This window comes from Macaca nemestrina, chromosome 9 (assembly GCF_043159975.1).
Source record: "Macaca nemestrina isolate mMacNem1 chromosome 9, mMacNem.hap1, whole genome shotgun sequence".
NCBI classification, from domain to species: Eukaryota; Metazoa; Chordata; class Mammalia; order Primates; family Cercopithecidae; genus Macaca; species Macaca nemestrina.
In genome coordinates this window covers 3,665,939-3,685,753 of record NC_092133.1, presented here as the reverse complement: position 1 = coordinate 3,685,753, position 19,815 = coordinate 3,665,939, and the positions used below count along the sequence as shown (strand labels likewise).

The 19,815-nt window shown below is 41.0% G+C and overlaps 1 protein-coding gene across 4 annotated transcripts in view; it reads right to left on the bottom strand.

Annotated features, from left to right (window-relative positions):
• Positions 1-19,815, bottom strand: part of C9H10orf143 (chromosome 9 C10orf143 homolog) — a 61,375-nt gene that overhangs the window by 14,147 nt on the left and 27,413 nt on the right. Inside the window, exons 2-4 of one of the 4 annotated variants that reach the window (XM_024789436.2) lie at positions 13,807-13,971; positions 13,636-13,698; positions 8,484-8,776 (exon numbers count right to left, since the gene is read on the bottom strand). In XM_024789436.2, the coding sequence (XP_024645204.1) occupies positions 8,723-8,776; positions 13,636-13,698; positions 13,807-13,971 (282 nt within the window). In that variant the 3' untranslated portion in view covers positions 8,484-8,722. The remainder of the gene's footprint in view (positions 1-8,483; positions 8,777-13,635; positions 13,699-13,806; positions 13,972-19,815) is intronic. The other 3 variants (XM_071068918.1, XM_024789440.2, XM_024789437.2) reach the window with 3 other exon arrangements.

Here is a 19,815-nt window from a genome sequence, read left to right as displayed (position 1 = left end):
AGCCTGGGAGGCTCACTCTGAGGTGCAGTGGGGTACGCAGGCCCAAGAGACAGTGGGCTTCTCTTAGGGCAGAGATGGGAGGATTGCAGGGAAATGCAGTTTAATTCATTTCAAAAAAGCTATTCACTGAGGTGACTTACTCCTGACGCATCCTTCCCTGCTCTGTTCAAGGAGGGGTATATCTGGAAGACATGTTAAAACTTGGGGACAAAGATAGAGCCACATCAATTTGAGGACTGAGACCCAGAATTTTTTTTTTTTTTTTTTTTTTTGAGACAGGGCCTGGCTCTGTCACCCAGGCTGGAGTGCAGTGTCACAATGATGGCTCACTGCAGCCTCAGCCTCCTGGGCTCAAGAGATCCTCCCATCTCAGCCTCCTGAGTAGCTGGGACTATAGGTGCTTGCCGCCAGACCTGGCTTTTTTTTTTTTTTTTTTTTTTTTTTTTTTTGGTAGAGACAGGGTTTCATCATGTTGTCAAGCTGGTCTAGAACTCCTGGCCTCAGGCGATCCACTCGCCTCAGCCTCCCAAAGTCTTGGGATTACAGGTGTGAGCCAATGCATCTGGCCAAGACCCAGAATCTTAGACACAAAGGAAGCTTTAGAAATTGCTCTTTAACCCTTCTGCCCTGGTGCGATCTCAAGCCCCCGCATCATTCTACTCTCTCTTAGACACAAAAGAACCTTTAGAAATCGCTCGTTTAAACCTTCTGCCCTGGCATGATCTCAAGCCCTCACATAATCCTACTCTCTCTTCTTGACATGTCCCAGTTTGTCTCTGTCTCTCTCAAAGCAAGCAGCCCCCAGTGACACCCAAAGAGAAGCCTCGTACTGACCCCAATCTAGACCGGGGCTGGGCCAGTGGGACCTCAAGTCCTCGGACTCTGGGACTCACAGATGGCCCACACCAGCCACTGGAGGCAGGTCTGATGAGGAGCTTCAGGCTCATTGTGCCTCAACTGTGAGTCTTACTGTGGACAATTAAAATGCCTTGCCTCCTGTTTGGTCAGGCTTGAAGTCATTGGATCAGCAATAATGGAAAAACCCTTTTCCACTTTTGGTAAAACACAGTTCCACGGAGCAAGAGAACGACGTTTAAGAGGGAGTTTTTATTTGCTTCTAACCCTGGGATGAAAAGGGGCCAGGGCCAGCTGCTTCTGGCTGCACCTGCTGCCCAGCGCCTTCTCCTCTGCACCCTTGCGGCACACGTGTGTGGCCTCAGCCCTTCTTTCATCTCTCACTGCAATGGCTTCTTTACGGGGTTTGCCACCATGCATGAACTCCCTCAAAATGTCCCCCTTTCCTTTCTGGAAGCCTTCCTCGCTGGGGTCTCCATGACCTTTCTGTGGAGCCAGCAAGGACAGCAGAGCCAACAGGAATACACCTCACTCCATCTGGGACCATCACATGAAACACCAAGATTGATGCCTGCACCTCCGGCACATCTAGCTGCAAGTCATCTCGGTAGACTGGGGGAGGAGAGAACTGCACCCCACATCCCCCACCCTTTTTGCTGAAGCCATTTTTCCTTCATGGGCAGAGCCCTGGCTGTGGCTAGCTCTCCGCTTCTCCCCGAGTACCTGTGTGACAGAATGACAGCAGCTCTCTGTGGGTTAAAGATGTTGATGATTCCTGCCATTACCATCTGCCAGAGGAGTCATTTTTTCTTCCTTTAACAGCATATTCATCTTTACCGCCACAAAACACTGTCCCTTCTCAAGATAATTCTTCAAAGGCCTACAGTAAAAGCTTGGACCTCTAAGCCAATCATCCGTCTTTGCCGGCACGCATCTTTGTATGGGGAAATGTCTTTAGAGCACCTGCGATGCCCTGTGCCGATGGACACCTGTCACACCCTTGCCTCATCTTCCTCTCTTCCTTCTTGGAGGCGTCAACACTCGAAAGTGGGCGTGCACCCTTCTGTACCAGTCATAGCCCCAACAGGAAATAGATACAGGGGCGAACAGGAGACCTCACAAAGGGGTTATTACAAAAGGATTCGTCACAAAGTTGCCTGGGAGCCGCGAGGGACAGTGCAGGGGCCAGAGCCAAGGGATAAAGGGCAGCAGCGGCTGCCAGAACCCGGAAGGAGGAGGTGCCACATGCTGCCGGCTCCTTCAGAGGAGCAGACACTGGCCAGGGGACATGGCCACATACCCTGCCCTCGCTCTCCAGTCTCCTGTTGCCTGTCCCAAATACCCCTAGAGGCTGAGCCCAAAGGGAAGTGGGAGAGCCCAGGCACCCCCCGATGTAAGCCATACAGGCTGGCCTCCTGTGCAGATGCCGGGAAAGGTGGGCAGTGGATCTGACCTGGAGGGGCAAACAGAACACAAAGTCCAGAAATGAACTTACCAGACAGAGACTTCAGCCATTTTAAATATGGTCAAAGAACTAAAGAAGGTCATGGCCAGGCACGGTGGCTCACACCTGTAATCCCAGCACTTTGGGAGGCTGAGGCGAGTGGATCACTTGAGGTCAGGAGTTTGAGACCAGCAATCAACACGGTGAAACCCCGTCTCTACTAAAAATACAAAAGTAGCCGGGCGTGGTGGTGCACACCTGTAATCCCAACTACTTGGGTGGCTGGGGCAGGAGAATCGCTTGAACCTGGGAGGCAGAGGTTGCAGTGAGCTGAGATAACACCACAGCACTCCAGCCTGGGCAACAAGAGCGAAACTCCATCTCAAAAAACAAAAAAAGATCATGATTAAGAATTAAAGGAAAGGAGAATGATGTCTCACCAAATAGATAATCATCCATAAAGAGAGAATTTTATACATATAAACAGAAGTTCTACAGTTTAGAAGTATAAGTGAAATTAAAAATTCATTAAAGGGGCTCAACAGCAGATTTAAGCAAGCAGAAGGAAGAACCAGTGAACATGAAATCAATTGAGATTATCAAGTTTGAGGAACAGAAAAAAAAAAAAAAAAGGCGAAGGAAAATGAACAGGGCTTTGAAGAGACTGCACAGCACCATCAGGTGTCCCAACACACCCGTCAGCGGGAGTCTCAGAGGAAAAGGACACGGAGAAAGGGCAGAAAGAATATTTTTTAAATAATGGCCAAAGACTTCACAGATTTGATTTGAAAACATTAATCTACATATACAAGAAACTCAATTAACTTCCACTAGCATGAACCCAAAGGGATCCACACCTAGACACATCATAATAAAATGATCTAGAACCAAAGAATCTTGCACACAGAAAGGGAGAAGCGACATACCACGTGCAAGTGAGCCTCAGTGATACTAACAGCTGATTTCTCATCAGACATCGTGGAGGGAGAGGCAGCGAGATGACATATTCCAAGTGCCAGGAGAAAGACTGTCAGCACCTGTTACTCTAGTTCAAAACCATGTGGCCATACACGCCTTTCCTCGATGTCCAACAAAACCAAATGACATTGAAATTATAATGATAGAGAAATGAAGACATCCCCAGATTAAAAAAAAAAAAAACAAAAAACAGAAATCTGTCGCTAGAAGACTTGCCTTACAAGAAATGCTGAAGGGAGTCCTTCAAGATGAAATACAGAACACTAGATAGCAACTTACATCCTCATGCTGCAACCATGTGAATGGAGTTTTGTTCTTCTAATTGCGTGTTACCAGTAAATAAGAGTCTATCTATTTTTGTGTGTTCATCTTATATTCAACAACCTTGCTGGATATTAGTTCTAGTAGTCTATCTGCAGATTTTCTGGACTTTATTTTTTTAAGAGATGGAGTCTCACCCTGCCGCCTGGGAGGGAGTACAGTGGCATAATCATAGCTCACTGCAGCCTCTAACTACTGGGCTCAGGCGATCCTCCTGTCTCAGCCTCCCAAAGTGCTGGGATTATAAGCATGAGTCACTGTGGTCAGCCTTGGATATTCTATGTAGATAATTATGCCATCTGGAAATAACAATTTAGATTTTTCTCTTTCCAATTCTTACGCCCAGTTTCTTTCTTTCTTTTTTTTTTTTATCACATTATGCCAGCTAGGAGCCCTAGCACACCAAGCAGAAGCGCTAATAGCATCCTCGTCCTTTTCTCTTCAACACAGATGCTTCCACTAAGTATCACGTCCTTAATTTTTAGCAGAAGCAAGCCTTCTATTTCTGTTTTGTGGAGTTTTTAAACATGTATCATGAATGGGATTAGCATCTGACTGTATGCTGTTTCTGCATCTAACAGATGACCTCTTTTTCCCTCTGATCAGACAATGTGATTGTTTTCCTAATGTTAAACCATCCATGTGTTCTTTCATACAGGGTTGTTAAAATCTGTAAAATCCCGGCAATGGTAGCTTTTTGATAACGTTCCCAGATTCTTCCATTGTTACTGACCTGATTCTGTTCTCTGTTCTTGAGTCAGTTTTTGCAACTGAATTTTCTGGGGTGGGGAGAGGAACCCCACTGCAGTGGCCATTGCAGCCCTAGACCTAGTGCAGCCTGTCCACATGCATGTCACAGTGCAGTCCCTTAGCATCTCCAAGATGCATTCCAAGGTCTTCTGGCATCTATTGCTACTAATGAGAGATCTGTTGTCAAATTCTCATCCCTTCATGCTTGGCCAGTAATTTCTCTCTAGCAGCTCTACAGATGTTTCTCTGCCTTTGATGTCCTCCAGTGTCATTATGACCTATCTATGTGTGGATACATCACGCCCAAGACTCACCGTGATTCTTCAGACATACGAAAAAAGGTACAGACAACAATATAACAAACACTCATGAACCATCACATAACTTAGGAGATAAAACATTAGATATCACCAAAACACTGCACCCTGAGCCCTTCCACTCAGTGGAAACAACTTCCTTATTTCGAAGTTGTTTACCACTCTCACAAATGTTTTTATTCCTCTAGTACATATATATGTTTCCCATGCTTAAAATTGTATCTGGATAGTATCATTCTACATAGATCCTTCTGTAATTTCCTTTTTTATCCATTTGATCCATTTTCACTGCTCTCTATAACATTTCATTGAGTAAATATGTTACAATTCATTTATCCATTCTATTAATGAACATTTAGGTTGTTTCTGGCTTTTCTTATGCTAACAGTGCTACAACAAATATTTTGTTTTGTTCTAAGACAGAGTCTTGCTCTATCACCCAGGCTGGAGTGCAGTGATGGGATCTTGGCTCACTGCAACCTCCACCTCACAGGCTCAAGTGATTCTCCTGCCTCAGCCTCCTGAGTAGCTGGGACTACAGGCATGCGCCATGCCCAGCTAATGTTTTTGCGTTTTTAGTAGAGATGGGGTTTCACCATATTGGCCAGGCTGGTCTCAAACTCCTGACCTTAAGTGATCTGTCCGCCTCAGCCTCCCAAATACAACAAATATTTTGTATACACTTTCTTGGGCATCAACTAAGATATACACCTAGGACTATATCTTCTAGCTCACCAGAAATGCACACCATAAGCTTTACCCATTTACATGGCTTCTGAGGAAGTGAACGTGTCCTTTCACTCTACAACCTCACCCACACTTATAGCACCATTTTTATTTTTGCTAATTTGATGTTTTAATTTGCAAGTCTTTAAATTACTAGTGAGTTGAACACCTATTTATATTTATTGGACATTCTGAGTTTCCTTTTCTCTGAACTGCCAGGTCATATACTTTGCCCACTTATTTACTGGACTGATTTGCATATTTATTCAAGACACCCATCTTTATGTTGTGCAAAGAGCTTTTCTTAGACAATGATGAAGGAATTCTGATATGGAGCATGTCAATATATGTGGTCATATTCTATATTTTCTTTTTCTTTTTTTTTTTTGAGACAAGAGTTTTGCTCTTGTTGCCCAGGCTGGAGTGCGATGGCGTGATCTTGGCTCACCACAACCTCCACCTCCCGGGTTCAAGCGATTCTCCTGCCTCAGCCTCCTAAGTAGCTGGGACTACAGGCATGCACCACCACGCCTGGCTAATTTTGTATCTTCAGTAGAGACATGGATTCTCCATGTTGGTCAGGCTGGTCTTCAACTCCCAACCTCAGGTGATCTGCCCACCTTGGCCTCCCAAAGTGCTGGGATTATAGGCATGAGCCACCGTGCCTGGCCGTCACATTCTATATTTTCTACTAACAATTTTAAAGTTTTTTTTTTTCATATATAGGTTCTTATTAACTCCCACTCCCACCTCCCACCTCTTAGAATTGATTTTGTGTGGGGCAGAGATCTAATTTTATCTTTCCTCATATATGGATAACTAATTACCCTGGCACAATTTATAGGTCTATGTAAATCTAATTTATAATGCCTTCAAACTGCCATATATGCATGTTTAAATATCTCAATTTTATTTCATTGGTTAGTCTACGCTTGGGCCAGTAATACATTGTCTTAATGGTCACAGCTTTGTAATATATCTTGATAGCTGATGGATAATTTCCCTTGCTTGTTATTCTACTTCGAAATTGACCACATATGCCTTTCTTCAATTCTGGAAAATTCTCAGCCATTATCTTTTCAACTATTCTACTCACACATTCTCTAAAGTCCTTCCTTCTGGATTTCCTAATGGGCCTTCTCATTCTTTCCTCTATGACTCCTAATTATACTTTTATACTTTCCATCTTCTTATCTCCCTTGCTATGCTTGGGGGATTTATCCAGCTCTATCTTCTAATTCATGAATTCTGTCTTTAACTGTGTCTAATCTGATGACTTTTTAAAAAAAACTTCAGTGAACATATCATGCACTTTTAGTTCTTTTTAAAAAAATCGTCCAATAGTTTTTTCAAACTGCCTTCCTTTCTTATTATGGCTTGATTTCTTCTTTAATCATTTTGTAAAATAACTACAGGATACCTCAGAGACATTGCAGGCTTGGTTGCAGAACACTGCAATAAAGTGAGTCACACAAATGTTTTGGTTTCTCAGTGCACATAAAAGTTTTGTTTACAATATGCTTGTAGTCTATTAAGTGTGCAAACAACATTCTGCCTAAAAATATGTACACACCTTAATTTAAAAATACTTTGTTGTTTAAAAATGTTGACACAGAAGCATGAGGTGAGGACATGCTTTTGGGAAAATGGCACCAAACAGACTTGTTCAATGCAAGGTTGCCACAAATCTTCAATGAATAAAAACCACAATATCGTCAAAGCACAATAAAGTGAAGTGCAATAAAATGAGGTGTGCCCGTACTTTATATCCAACTTCAGGTTCTTCTATTATTTCAGATTCTTGGAGATTTCGATTCTACTGTTTATTTCCTGACCCCTCTTCTCACCATGGTAGTAGATTTGTTTATGTGCTTATTTTTCTATTGTGATCTTATCCTTAGTAGGGGTTGTTTTATCTCCAAATCTCCTATGCACTGGGCGGTGGAGGCATGCCTACAGGACAGTTCTGCATCTGCTGCCACCCAAGGCCTTCAGGACTTCAATGGGCTGCAACTGTTTTTATGGCAGGGCTTCTACTTTTGGTTCCTATACGATTGAGATAAAATAAGCTTGGAGCCCACACCCACGCAAAGCCTGGTATTGTAATTTCCAGTCCCCTTTTAGGGTATAATCAGATCTTCGAGCCTCTAAACTTCATGCAAGGATCCAAATTCTAGCTCCCACACCTCTGTTAGGCCAAAACCACATCTATCTCTGGACATGAGCATTCCAGTTCCCAGTCCTGGGTGCATTCTAGGACCAAACCCAACAAGTACCCAGACCCAGTAATGGTCCACTAAAGAGTGTGTTGGTCCCAACGGCTCTACCTTTGCTTTCTCTCTTTGCCTATTACATGATCAGGTGTGTTTTTTATCAGCGTCTACCCTGAGTCTCTGCAGCAGAAGGGGGACACATCTGTGTTGGTTTGATCTAACATGTCTGTAGGAAGTCTAAATTGAACTTTTGTCTTTTTTCTTCCAGTCATCTGAAGCCCCTCAGCTCCTTTAGCACCAGAAAATGACCTAAGTAACAGTTAAAATTTTTTTAAAGGTAGTTTTTCAATATCCGTATTCCAGAGAGACTGTCAGCTACTGCTAGAAGCTAAGTCTGAAGATTCTGTCAGTGGTCTATTCAGACCCGTCTATTCTGGGATTCATATTTGGCTATACTGACACAGCCAGACTCTTCCATTCCCAGCTTATTCCCTCACAGTGTGAGTAAATCAGCCCTGTGTCTTAGCCAAGAGCTTCTCACTGTGTCTGGGGATGAAAATCCACAAAAACCTGCACTATCACTGCCACACTTCTCAGAGGGTGTTCGAGCCTGACGCTGGGCCACCAGTGTGGGGGAGTGACGCCGGCATGCTAACTGCAAACACACTGATCAGCCAAAAGAGCAGAAAGCAGAGGGGGCTCCCAGCCGAGTGCTCAGGCCCCTGCCTCCCCATCAACGACGCTGCGTGGCAGGCCAACCGCTTAGCGCCTGGGGACCTCACTTTCCTTATCTGTAAATTGACAGGGTTAGACCAATGAACTCCGGGATCCTTGACAGACCTGGGGGAAGAAATGCATGGAGCACAACTTGATTCTTACAGAATGATCAATGAAGTTCCCGCTGATCCCTCCATGATTGTGTTTTCTTCTCTCAGGACAGAAGAAAGAACTGACAAGGATGCTTGCTATCAGCTGTGGCCGAGACAGGACACAAAGAGCAGGGCACTGCGCATCGATCTCTGTTCATCCATGTCAGAACGTTACATTTCCATCTTCGGCCCCGACCCCAGCTTGACACTCGGACCCGCCATAGCAAGCACAGGCAGCGTTCTCAGCCGTCACCGCAGGCACTGGAGGAGGGCAGAGATCAATGGGTTCCAAGCCTTCCTGTTCTAGTGCAGTATTTATAGATGATGTAGATGTAGAAAGCAGTGACCAATAATGTACAGATATGGAAACAAAATAAACAGAAGTATTTTAAAGGTCACCAATTTGGAGATAAAAAGCAATACAAAGAAAAAAATGCATCCATTTAGAATCAGAATAATCATACTTTGGCTCCTCCTGCTGTCCCTACAAGGGAAAACTGAACCAAAACAATAGGTTTGGACCAAACACCTCCCTTCCCCTGCCCTCAATTTCTACTCCTACATTGCCTGACTCCACACACACAGACGTGCACACGCACTACATATGTACATAGACACACACATGCACACACACCATATACACCACACACACACAAATGTTGTCAGGCAATAGATTTCAGCGTCAAAAAGTGAATAATACGGAGGCTAATTAAGACTGCTCCCTTGCTATTTGCCCTCAGTGAAAAAAAAAAAAGATTAGGCTAATGACAACGCTGGTATCCAGAATCAACATGGGACCAGAGGCTCCATGGCACCAGGAAACACCATGTTTTGCATGCTGGCTTTTCAGTGGTAACTCCCTACCCGTTTGAGCAATAAAAACCAATAACCACAGATAAAAGGGAGTGAAGGAGCATTAGTGATGGGCAACATTGAAGGGCCTGACTGTATTTTGAAATTTCATGTCCAGGCTCTCGAGACTCATGTGGCTTATCACCGGGATCAGCCCTGCCAGCACTCTGGAGTGCCAAGCTTGCGGACTACTGACTGAGCCCTTGCAGGGGACAACAAAGGCCCGGAGACCTCTGTTAGAAACAGCAACTTTTCTCCCCAGGAGAGTCTGTCCATTCATTAGCTGATTAGCACAGGTAAGAAAACAGAAACCAATCTAGGTATATTTCAAACAGAGGGACTGTAACAGGATTTGGCTACACAAATGATGGAAGCGATGAGAAGCCAAATGGGGGAGCTGATATGGTTCGGCTCTGTGTCCCCACCCAAATCTCATCTCGAATTGTACTCCACACGTGTTAGAGGGGAGCTGGTGGGAGGTAACTGGATCATGGGGGCAGACTTCCCCTTGCTGTTCTTGTGATAGTGAGTTCTCATGAGATCGGTTGTTTGAAAGTGTGTGGCACTTCCCCTCTGGCTGTCTCTCTCCTGCTGCCATGGTAAGGCATGCTTGCTTCCCCATCACCTTCCACCAGGATTGTAAGTTTCCTGAGGCCTCCCAGCCATACTTCCTGTACAGCCTGTGGAACTGTGAGTCAACTAGACCTCTTTTCTTTATAAATTATCCAGTCTCAGGTAGTTTTTTTTTTTTTAGATGGAGTCTCATGTGTCACCCAGGCTGGAGTGCAATGACGCAATCTTGGTTCACTGCAACCTCCACCTCCCAGGTTCAAGCGATTTTCCTGCCTCAGCCTCCCAAGCTGGGATTACAGGCACCAGGTAGTCCTTTATAGTGATATGAAAATGGACTAGTACAGGAGCCAAACACTCACCAGGAGGACAAAGTGAGGAGGAAGTGGACCTCGCAGGAGCTGGGCCGAGAGGGACTGCTCTGCAGGAGCTGAGTCCCGGGGGAGGACTGAGAGAGAGAGAGAAAGAAATGCTCTGGCCTCCTCCTCCTTCTCCCCAGCATTCCTGTGTCCCACCAATGCCTCACGTTGGCTGGATTCTCCCAGAAGTCAGAAGCAAAGGAGTCTGGGAAACACAGTCTCCACAACACAGAGGAGGGGCAGAGAAAGGGGGTCAGAGCTGAGAAAAAAACAGGCAACGGCTGACCAGTGATCCAATAAGATCCGAGGGTGGGCCCTTCTCCAGAGGATTCCAGCACTGAGAGACTACAAAACATCAGAGACCAGAGACCTCTAGGAAAACACGGTGCTGAGGAAATACCATCACGTCTCCCCTCAACCAATATCCTAAATCCTTTCTACAGTGTTCTGCCTTATAAGCCTTCCTCCCTTTTTCATGTACCTTTTTTTGATTATTTTGGAGACCTCTGGCAGCCCCCTAAGTTTTCACTTAATTGCTTTGAATTTGCAAGGAGCAGCTTCATTTCCATTTTACACTTGGTTACTGTGTGGCCTGGGTACAAGCCAGCCGTGCAGATCCGGGAAAGGAAGCCTGCAGCCCAGGTGACTGCCCAGCGTGGGAGCCAGTGGTGGCAGGAAAGGAAGCCTCCTAGTGATGGCAATCATCCTCTACAGGACTTGCAGCCCCAGACAGTGCACAACAGCGAGAGCAAGCAGCCTGACCCTGGGCAGGAGCAGATGCCCTGGATGCAGCAAGACCAGGTCTCACCACATTCATTTCGATCATTGATAACAAGAGCAGGGTGATACAGGGCTACGAGGCGATGCTCCTAAATAATAACGAACAGCAGGAGGTGAACCCTAACGGTAATTACTATAAGAAACCACCTCAGCCACTCCTGAACCATTGTAATAATGGTTACGATGCGCCAGAATGGGTCAACAGAAATAGACCGAAATGCAAACTTGGAAAATGAGGTTGAAGAGGTCTGCCGAGGAAACTCTTGCATATGGGAAATGTCAAAACCCTATATGTGTAAGAAACAACTCAATCATAAACATAAGGAAAAGCTTAGGAACAGAAGGACCACCAAGCTCAGACGGCTATACTGAGAATTCAGAGCAGAACAGATCAGATCAGCTGACATCCTACTAAGGTCAAAAATACACTAGAGAATTCAGGATGCAAAGGAGCTTACTGGAGAAAAGCCACCAAATTAACTCAGAATCACATGTAAGCTTCCCATTAGGAATTTCACACAAACTACCCCTGACATCACCTTGGCTTCTCTCTGACCAAGAGAACCATTCTGAACCGCCTACGGGCATCACAGGAGAGCGGGCAGGTCCACGTGTAAGCAGGCATTTGTGAATGGAACCGCAAGTTTAATAAAGTCTTCTGAAATTTGGAATTTTGCCCCATTGGTGATTTATTGTTAAGCACAACTCCCAGGGATCTTTCATTGCTAAAAATACTATTTGCTTTTTATTTAACACTGAACCTTTTGATGTTTTATAATACAAAAATAGTGTCTTATTATTTTAAAAGCTTAGGAGAGAAACTAGCCATATTATTAGAAGAAGAAGATATATGCAGCTATAGTCTGTTCAAATATCAAGAGGTGTGACTTTTCAAATTCACATTTCAATCTTTATTTACATTAGACTTTCAGAAATAGTGGGTGTAAATATTAAAACGCCCAAGCCTGGGTGAAATTTTATTGAGAATAACTACAAATAAAAGGAAACTGATTTTTTAAAGTCAGTTTCTGAAATTTAGATGAAAAGAATATTGAGTATTAACAAAAAAAAAAAAGATATTTACATATCAATGAAGGTTTTCTGCTCATAGATTCATTTCCTACGAAACATAACAGAGGCAAGCTTGGGGAATTATAAAGAAAGGAAAAACCCTAATCAAATAGGTACTGTTGTTCAAACAGAATATTAGCCAAAATGATCCAATCAGTTGCTGGAACTAAATTTTTTTTTCTTTAAGCCATTCATGCCAGAACACAAGCTCTCAAAGCATTAAGAATCTGTGCTACATTCCAAGTGTTTGCTTCCAACAGACGGGGGGATGTGAAAGACACATTCCATGGAAATGGGGTGGGGGGGACAAAGAAGGCACCAGTCAGTCATTGGCAAACAAGGAATTCAACCCCAATGGAGGCATGATTCTCAAAGTAAGCATTATTCATTTGTATTCTAGGGTATATTTAACAGCTATGTGAATCAACCTAAACATACTAAATTCAAGTTGCCGGATCTTTAATTTCACCATTGTTCAGAATTACACCATAGAATGCAACATAACCTATGAAAATTTTTCTAAAGAGAGTACAAAAAGTAGCAAAGTATACCTTCATGGAATGAGTTTCATACTAAACTTTGTTTTCATATTTGTCTAAGGAATTCAGACAATTAGAGGTTCACCCTGTCATCAGACATGGTGATGACTGTCATGGTTTTAGGTCTTTGTTTGAAACAAAATCAGTGCTTATCATTGTAAAACACAGTAGCTTACAGTATGTCAATTGAGGATCTCCATAATTTATTGACTCAATCTTTTGCTTATCAAAAACAGCAATACATTTCTCTAAAGATCTTTAGGGGGCAATCTCAGAAATACACATACACACACACACAAATTCCTGGTTTCTAGGTGGAATTTAAATATAATTCTATTTTATTGCAATATTAAGATTTCAAATTTAAAATTAAAGAAACCCAAGAATTATAGAGGTTATCAAAGACATATTAACTTGTTCTTGGAGTAAGTTCAAAATTAATAACAAAGGTATTATTATGCTAATATATACTTTATGATATTCTGCCCAATAGAAGAGACTGAGAATCTGACTCTGGCAGTTTCTGACCTCCCTTTACTTTGAATTAATGAACACTGTGTTCCCTTCTGAAATCTGTGATTTATGTGAAGTTTATGACAGAAACATGGAAGAAAAGTATAAACAGGGAAAAGAAAAACGCAATGGTGATTCCTATTTGGAAAATTAAATGAGAAAGATCTTTTCTCCAAGATGTCCTTAAATGATTCTCTATTTTAACCAAATCCAATGGCCTTGTCCCTTCCCTAAACCCTGTTTTTTAGAAGGAATTTTAAATGTATTTGCAATTTCTATTTCCAATCTGAAGCTGGACACAAATTAGTTTGTATACTGATAGAATGCTAAGAAAAGCTTAAATCAATTTTCACCTTTTTATTTATGTTCCTCATTCTTCAGAAACGTAATTGCAGTTTTTATTGACTTTGTTTTATGGATCTAATATTTAAGAAGAAGTCTATCTTTTATGTCACAGCAAGAAGGTTAATGCACTTACAGATTCCCCTGCAATACATCTTGGGCAAGGCTGGGCTGAGCTCCTTCCACCATTCTGAGAAATCTATTTAACAAATCACAGTTGCAGATATATCAGAACAATGATTATTTACACTTTCTATTAAAATATTTCAACATGCTCACAACTAGTTTGGTGGGAACAGGAACATACCCCTGTACTTAGCCTCCCCTGGCTACTCTCTGGCCTCGGTGCTGGGGGGCAGCCTCTTGAGGGAGGCTCCCGGTCCTCTGGGCCCCACGATGCCAGGACACAGGCGTTCACCGGGTGGCAGCCACGCTCGTGCCCACTGGCTTCGAATCTCCTGCATGCCCGTTTCTGAAACAAACGAAATTTCACTTGAGATGGTCTCATAAAGCACACAACACTCTAATTGAATTTGCTTTCAGAAAGCTTCAGCTGCAAATACAGAACCCTGTGGAGCTGGAAAACTTTATAGGGCATTTGAGGAGATGATTTTAAACTTTATCTTTTCAGAATAACAATCATCAATTACATTTAACCTCATTATTTCTTGCATTGCCTGATATTTACTTAGCTTTATACATTTAAAATAGTCACTTCAAATAATTTTGGCTGAAACTCTTGTAATAAACTTGGTGACTGGTTTATTGATATTGAAAATGTGCAAAACCCATAAATTTTATTCAAGAAACTAGTTATATGCTTTTGCTTAGTATCAAATTACATACTTTCTTAATACAATATGAATAATTCACATGTGACTACTTCTCTGTCTCACTGGCACTGAAGAGCAAATTAATTTTATTTATTTCAAAGGTTGCACACACAGTCCATAACTGATAACCTTTGGGAAAGTTAGCATTTGGTTTTTACTACTATGTGAACTAAAGAAAATAATTACAAAAGGAATCCTCTAATGCTAAAGAAAAAAAGTACTCGGTTTGAAAGTCCCAAGACTTTCTCTATGTTTAGAGTAACAATGTTGTAACTGACACAGAGTTTCAGAGGCAGGAGGACCTCTGTAAACAGTCATGGAGGCCACCCTGGCCCAGGGCCAGCAATCCATGCCAAGAGCCCTGGCAGCCAGCCCAAGAGGCCCCGCTGCTGGACAGCCCCGATTTCAGAACACACTGCATAGTACACTGGCATCTCCCCAACTTCTTCAGCCACTTGCAAATCACCTTTATGACTTTTGCAAAATGTGTTTATTATCTGTGCTACTATTATTTAATATATTCTTAATGAACTTTTTTCACTTAATGCATTTATACAATATAGAAACCTTATGACTAGAAATGATGCATTAAAAATGGGAGATGAAGGAAAAGGAAGAGAGAAGAGTTCTCATTATTGTATAGTTCATTATTGTATAAGCAATAGGTGAGTATTAACTGATGCTGAAAAAAACTGAGAATTGGACAATGAAGGGTTAAATAATAAAACAGGGAACCTAAGGATATTAAATAGGTTTAAACACAAATAATCACTAGAAAATACAAATCCTTCTACATCCAAAATTTTAAAAGAACAAGACCCAACTATACACTGTATACAAGGGACGCACTTAAAATCAAGTGATTCTGAAAGGCTACAAATAAAAAGGATGGACCAAAGTATACTAGAGAAATAAAAACAAAAAGAGAGCAGGAGCAGATCACATAGAACACAAGCTCCAAAGTGTGAATACAACCAAGGACTTTTTTTTTAACGCTAAAAGCCACAGTACACAGTGAAGACAGAATGCTCATGAACACTATGAGCCGAATAATATAACCAAAACCTTTATCAAACAAAGACTACAGGAGATGTGAACAAACGCTGTTAGAAACATACTAATAATAGGAGGTTTCATACACCATTCTCGGTACAAGGCAGAGCAAGTATACAGAAAACAAGTCAGGAGATAGATCTAAACAACGTAATCAACAAAGGTTGACCTTATGGACATATATATTGAACTCTGTACCCTGATAACAGAGTATACACATTCCTCTCAAGAACCCACAGCACAGTCACCACTGATGGCATTAAAGGAAAAAACCATGATTTCCATAGGGTAGAAATGTAACCAATACTTTCTGATTATAATGCAATAAACTATCAATAATTAACAAAAACAAAAACATGGAAAGGCACTTCCACCTGGAAATTTAAGAGTCTTATTATTTCTTAGGTCACCAACTGAGAGGAAAGAATTTTTTAAAAATAATTACAATGAAAACACTACATATCAGAATCCATGAAATACATTTAAAACAGTAATCAGAGAAAAATTCATTGCACTGACACTTTTATCAATAAAAATGAAAGAATGAAAGTTAATAATTCCCAGCCAGGCACGGTGGCTCACGCCTGTAATTCCAGCACTTTGGGAGGCTAAGGCAGGCAGATCGCTTGAGGCCAGGAGTTTGAGACCAACCTGGGCAACATGGTGAAACCCTGTCTCTACCAAAAAATATAAAAATTAGCCAGGCATGGTGGTGCACCTGTAGTCCCAACTATTCAGGAGGCTGAGGCGGGAAGATTGAGCCCAGAAGGCTGAGGCTGAAGGGAGCTGAGATCATGCCACTGCACTCTACCCTGGGTAACAGAGCGAGACTGTCTCAAAAAACAAATAATAACAATAGTAATTCCCAGCTCATAAAAACTAGGAAAAGAACAAGAAAGCAAACCAAAATAATACACAAAGAAAACATGAAGGAAAAAGCTAAAATTAATGAGAAAAAAAGAATAGATAAGATAAAATTAATGAGGTGGAGAACAGAAAAACAGTAGATCTAATGTACAAATATAAATCCTGGTTTTTAGAGGGAAAAAAAGTAGACAAACCACTAGTTAAGTTACTCAAGAAAAAGGAGGAGTGAATACAAAAGTAGAAAATAAGAAAGGACCCAGGGGAAATAACCAATGAAACAAGAAATTCTAAAAATCTTAAGGGACTATTTCACAGACCTCTATGCAAGTGAATTTGAAAAATGTAGATGTAACTGATAACTTCCTAAGGATAGTCTGATTACCAAAACTGATCCCATTAGAGTTAGAAAGTTTAAACTGATGATTTCCCAGAAGAAACAGAAAGAGTTATTAAGTGACTACCCACAAGAAGCCCCAGGACCACATGGTTTCCCAGGGGAATTCTCCCAAACCTTCAAAGGCCAGGTAATGCCAATGCTCTATGAAGAAGATTCTAGCACACTGTCTCCTTTAATGAAGCAAATGTAACACTGATAAACCAGACAGAAAGAACAAGAAAATACAATTATGCACCAATCAATTGCTCAATATCGATGTAAAAATATGAATGAGGTCTAAGATATTCAAAATATTAGAAAACTCTTAATATAATGTACTATATTAATAAACATAAGGAAATAGTGTGATGACCTCCATAGATTCTGAAAAATCCTTTAACAAAATTTAAAACTTATTTATGATAAAAGTTAAAGAACACAGGAATTGAGGGTTATACTGTTAAATTAATAAAATACACATTCCTTAATTCATTACTAAATGAGGAAAAACTAATAGCATTTCTACTACTATCAGGAACAGGGCAAAGATGCTCACTGTCTCTGTTGCTGTTCAACATTGTATGAGAGGTATTACCCAATATACTGAGACGTGAGAAATCAATCAGCATTATAAGAAGGGGTAAAGTAGTAAAACCACTTCTATTTGCAGTTGATAACCATACATATCTGGAAATCCCCAGAGAATCAATGATAAAACTAACTCAAACAATAAAAGAATTCACTAATACAGAATTAACATACAAAAATCAATAGCTTTCAAATACAAAATAATAATCAGATAAAAATTTAAAATAATTGCAACAAGGATTAAATAGGAACAAATTTAACAAGAATTTCACAAAATCTATACAAGAAGAATGTAAGACATTCTTGAAAGACACTAAAGTAGATATGAACAAGAGAAAAGACATCCCCAATTATTGGATAGGATAACCCAGCATTATAAAGATGACAGTTCTCCCTAAATTAATTTGTAAATTCAATATAATCCCAGTAAAAATCCCAGTAAACTATTTTACAGAGTTACATTAGTTGATACTAATGGTCACAATGAAAAACAAATAAGCAAGAAGAGCTAGGAAAACCCTGAAGAAAAAAATGAAACAACTCCTGGACATGAAAACAAACCATAGAGACTCCATAATTAAACACGGTGGCACACAAGGAGACAAACAGACCAGTGTGGTAGCATTAAAAGTCCACATAGAAATCAAAATATATATGAAAGTTTGGCTTCAAATCACTGTGATAAGGATGGACTTTTCATATTTACATATATAATTTTCATTTTTTTTTAAGAGATAAGGTATCACTATGTTGACCAGGCTGGTCTCACACTCCTGGCCTCAAGTAATCCTCCCATCTTGGCCTCCCAAATTGCTGGGATTATAGGCATGAGCCACTGTGCCCAGCAGGATGCACTTTTTAATATACGGTGCTGGGACAACTTGGAAACATTTGGAGAAAAGAAATTTAGATCTGCACCTCACACCATGACATGGTTTGGCTGTGTCCCTACCCAAATCTCATCTTGAATTGTAGCTCCTATAATTCCCACATGTTGTGGGAGGGACCCACTAGGGGATAACTGAATCATGGGGGCGGTTCCCCCATACTGTCCTCGTGTTAGTGAATAAGTCTCATCTGATGTTTTTATAAGGGGCTCCCCTTTAGCTTGGTTCTCATTCTCTCTCATGTCTGCTGCCATGTAAGGTGTGCCTTTCACCTGCAATGATTGTGAGGCCTCCCCAGGCACATGGAACTTTGAGTCCATTAAACTTTTTTTTTTTTTTTTTTTTAATAAATTACCCAGTCTCCAGTAGGTCTTTATCAGCAGCATGAAAACAGACTAATACAACCACATACAAAACCAAACCAGATGCATCAGGGACCTGAATGCAAAAGGTCTAATTATAAAGAACTATGCAATTCCTAGGAGAAAATATGAGTGAATTCTCTAATCTTGGTGTAGGGAAAGATTTTCTAACTGATTCAAATACAGAGGCAATAAATATGATTCAAAATACAGAGGCAAGAAAATCAAGATTGATAAGTTTTACTATATGAAAATAAAAACTTCTGTAGGGCCAAACAAACAAAAAAATCCTAAACAACATCAAGAGATAACTGATAAAAAAGGAAGAAAAATGTTTGCAACATATATCACAGAAAAAGGGTAAATAACCTGAATATAAGAAACTATTACAAAAGCTGACTGACAAAGGACCAAAAACCTGAAAGATAAATGGAGAAAAGACATAAACAATTTACAAAAGCTATTAAAATGGTCCTCAAACATGAAAACAGTGTTCAAACGCACTCATATTTAAAGAATACAAATTAAGATAACATCAAGATATCATGTATCATCAGAAGGGCAAAAATTGTAGAATGTGATATAGCCCCTGTTGGTGAGGCTGCAGGAAAACAGGCACCTCCCACTTTGCTGGTGAGAATGCAAATTAATGCAGGGAAATTTGGCAATACCTAACAAAGCTATATGCACAGTTTTTAACCCAGCAATTACAACTCTAGAATCTACCCTAAACATACACCTCCAACAATGTGGGAAAAAAGCACATTTGCACAGAGTTCTTCAATAGTGCAATATATTGGAAACAACCTAAATGCCCCTACACCGGAGAGTGGTTAGATAAACTATGGTACTTCTAAGCAATGAAGTACTATGCAACTGAGAAAAGGAAGAGGAAGATTTCCATGAACTGGTCTACAGTGATTTCCAGAAAACATTGTTAAGTGAAAAACACTTAACAAAAAGTGCAAAAGAGTATCTATAATATGCCATCCTTTGTGTAAGAAAGAAGAGGTTATAAGAAAATAGACACTATCTGCTCATTTCTGCAAAAGAAATACAGGAAGGATATTTGAGAAATGAAAGAGACTGCTTTCCTATAGACAGTGGGTACGAAAGGTTTGGGGAAAAGGGTGGCATGGGAACAGAAATGAAGAGGAGCATATAGCTCTGCATTGAAGCACCAGAGTAACATTTCACATGCCAAAAAGGAAGGGAAAAATCTAAGTAAACCAGGACATCGAGGGAGGGGAACCCAAGTGGAATACAAAAATAATGAACCTAACTACATTACAAATAAGTAACACAGCCACACTGAAAACAACTACCCCAAATAACTTTAAAAAATACTAT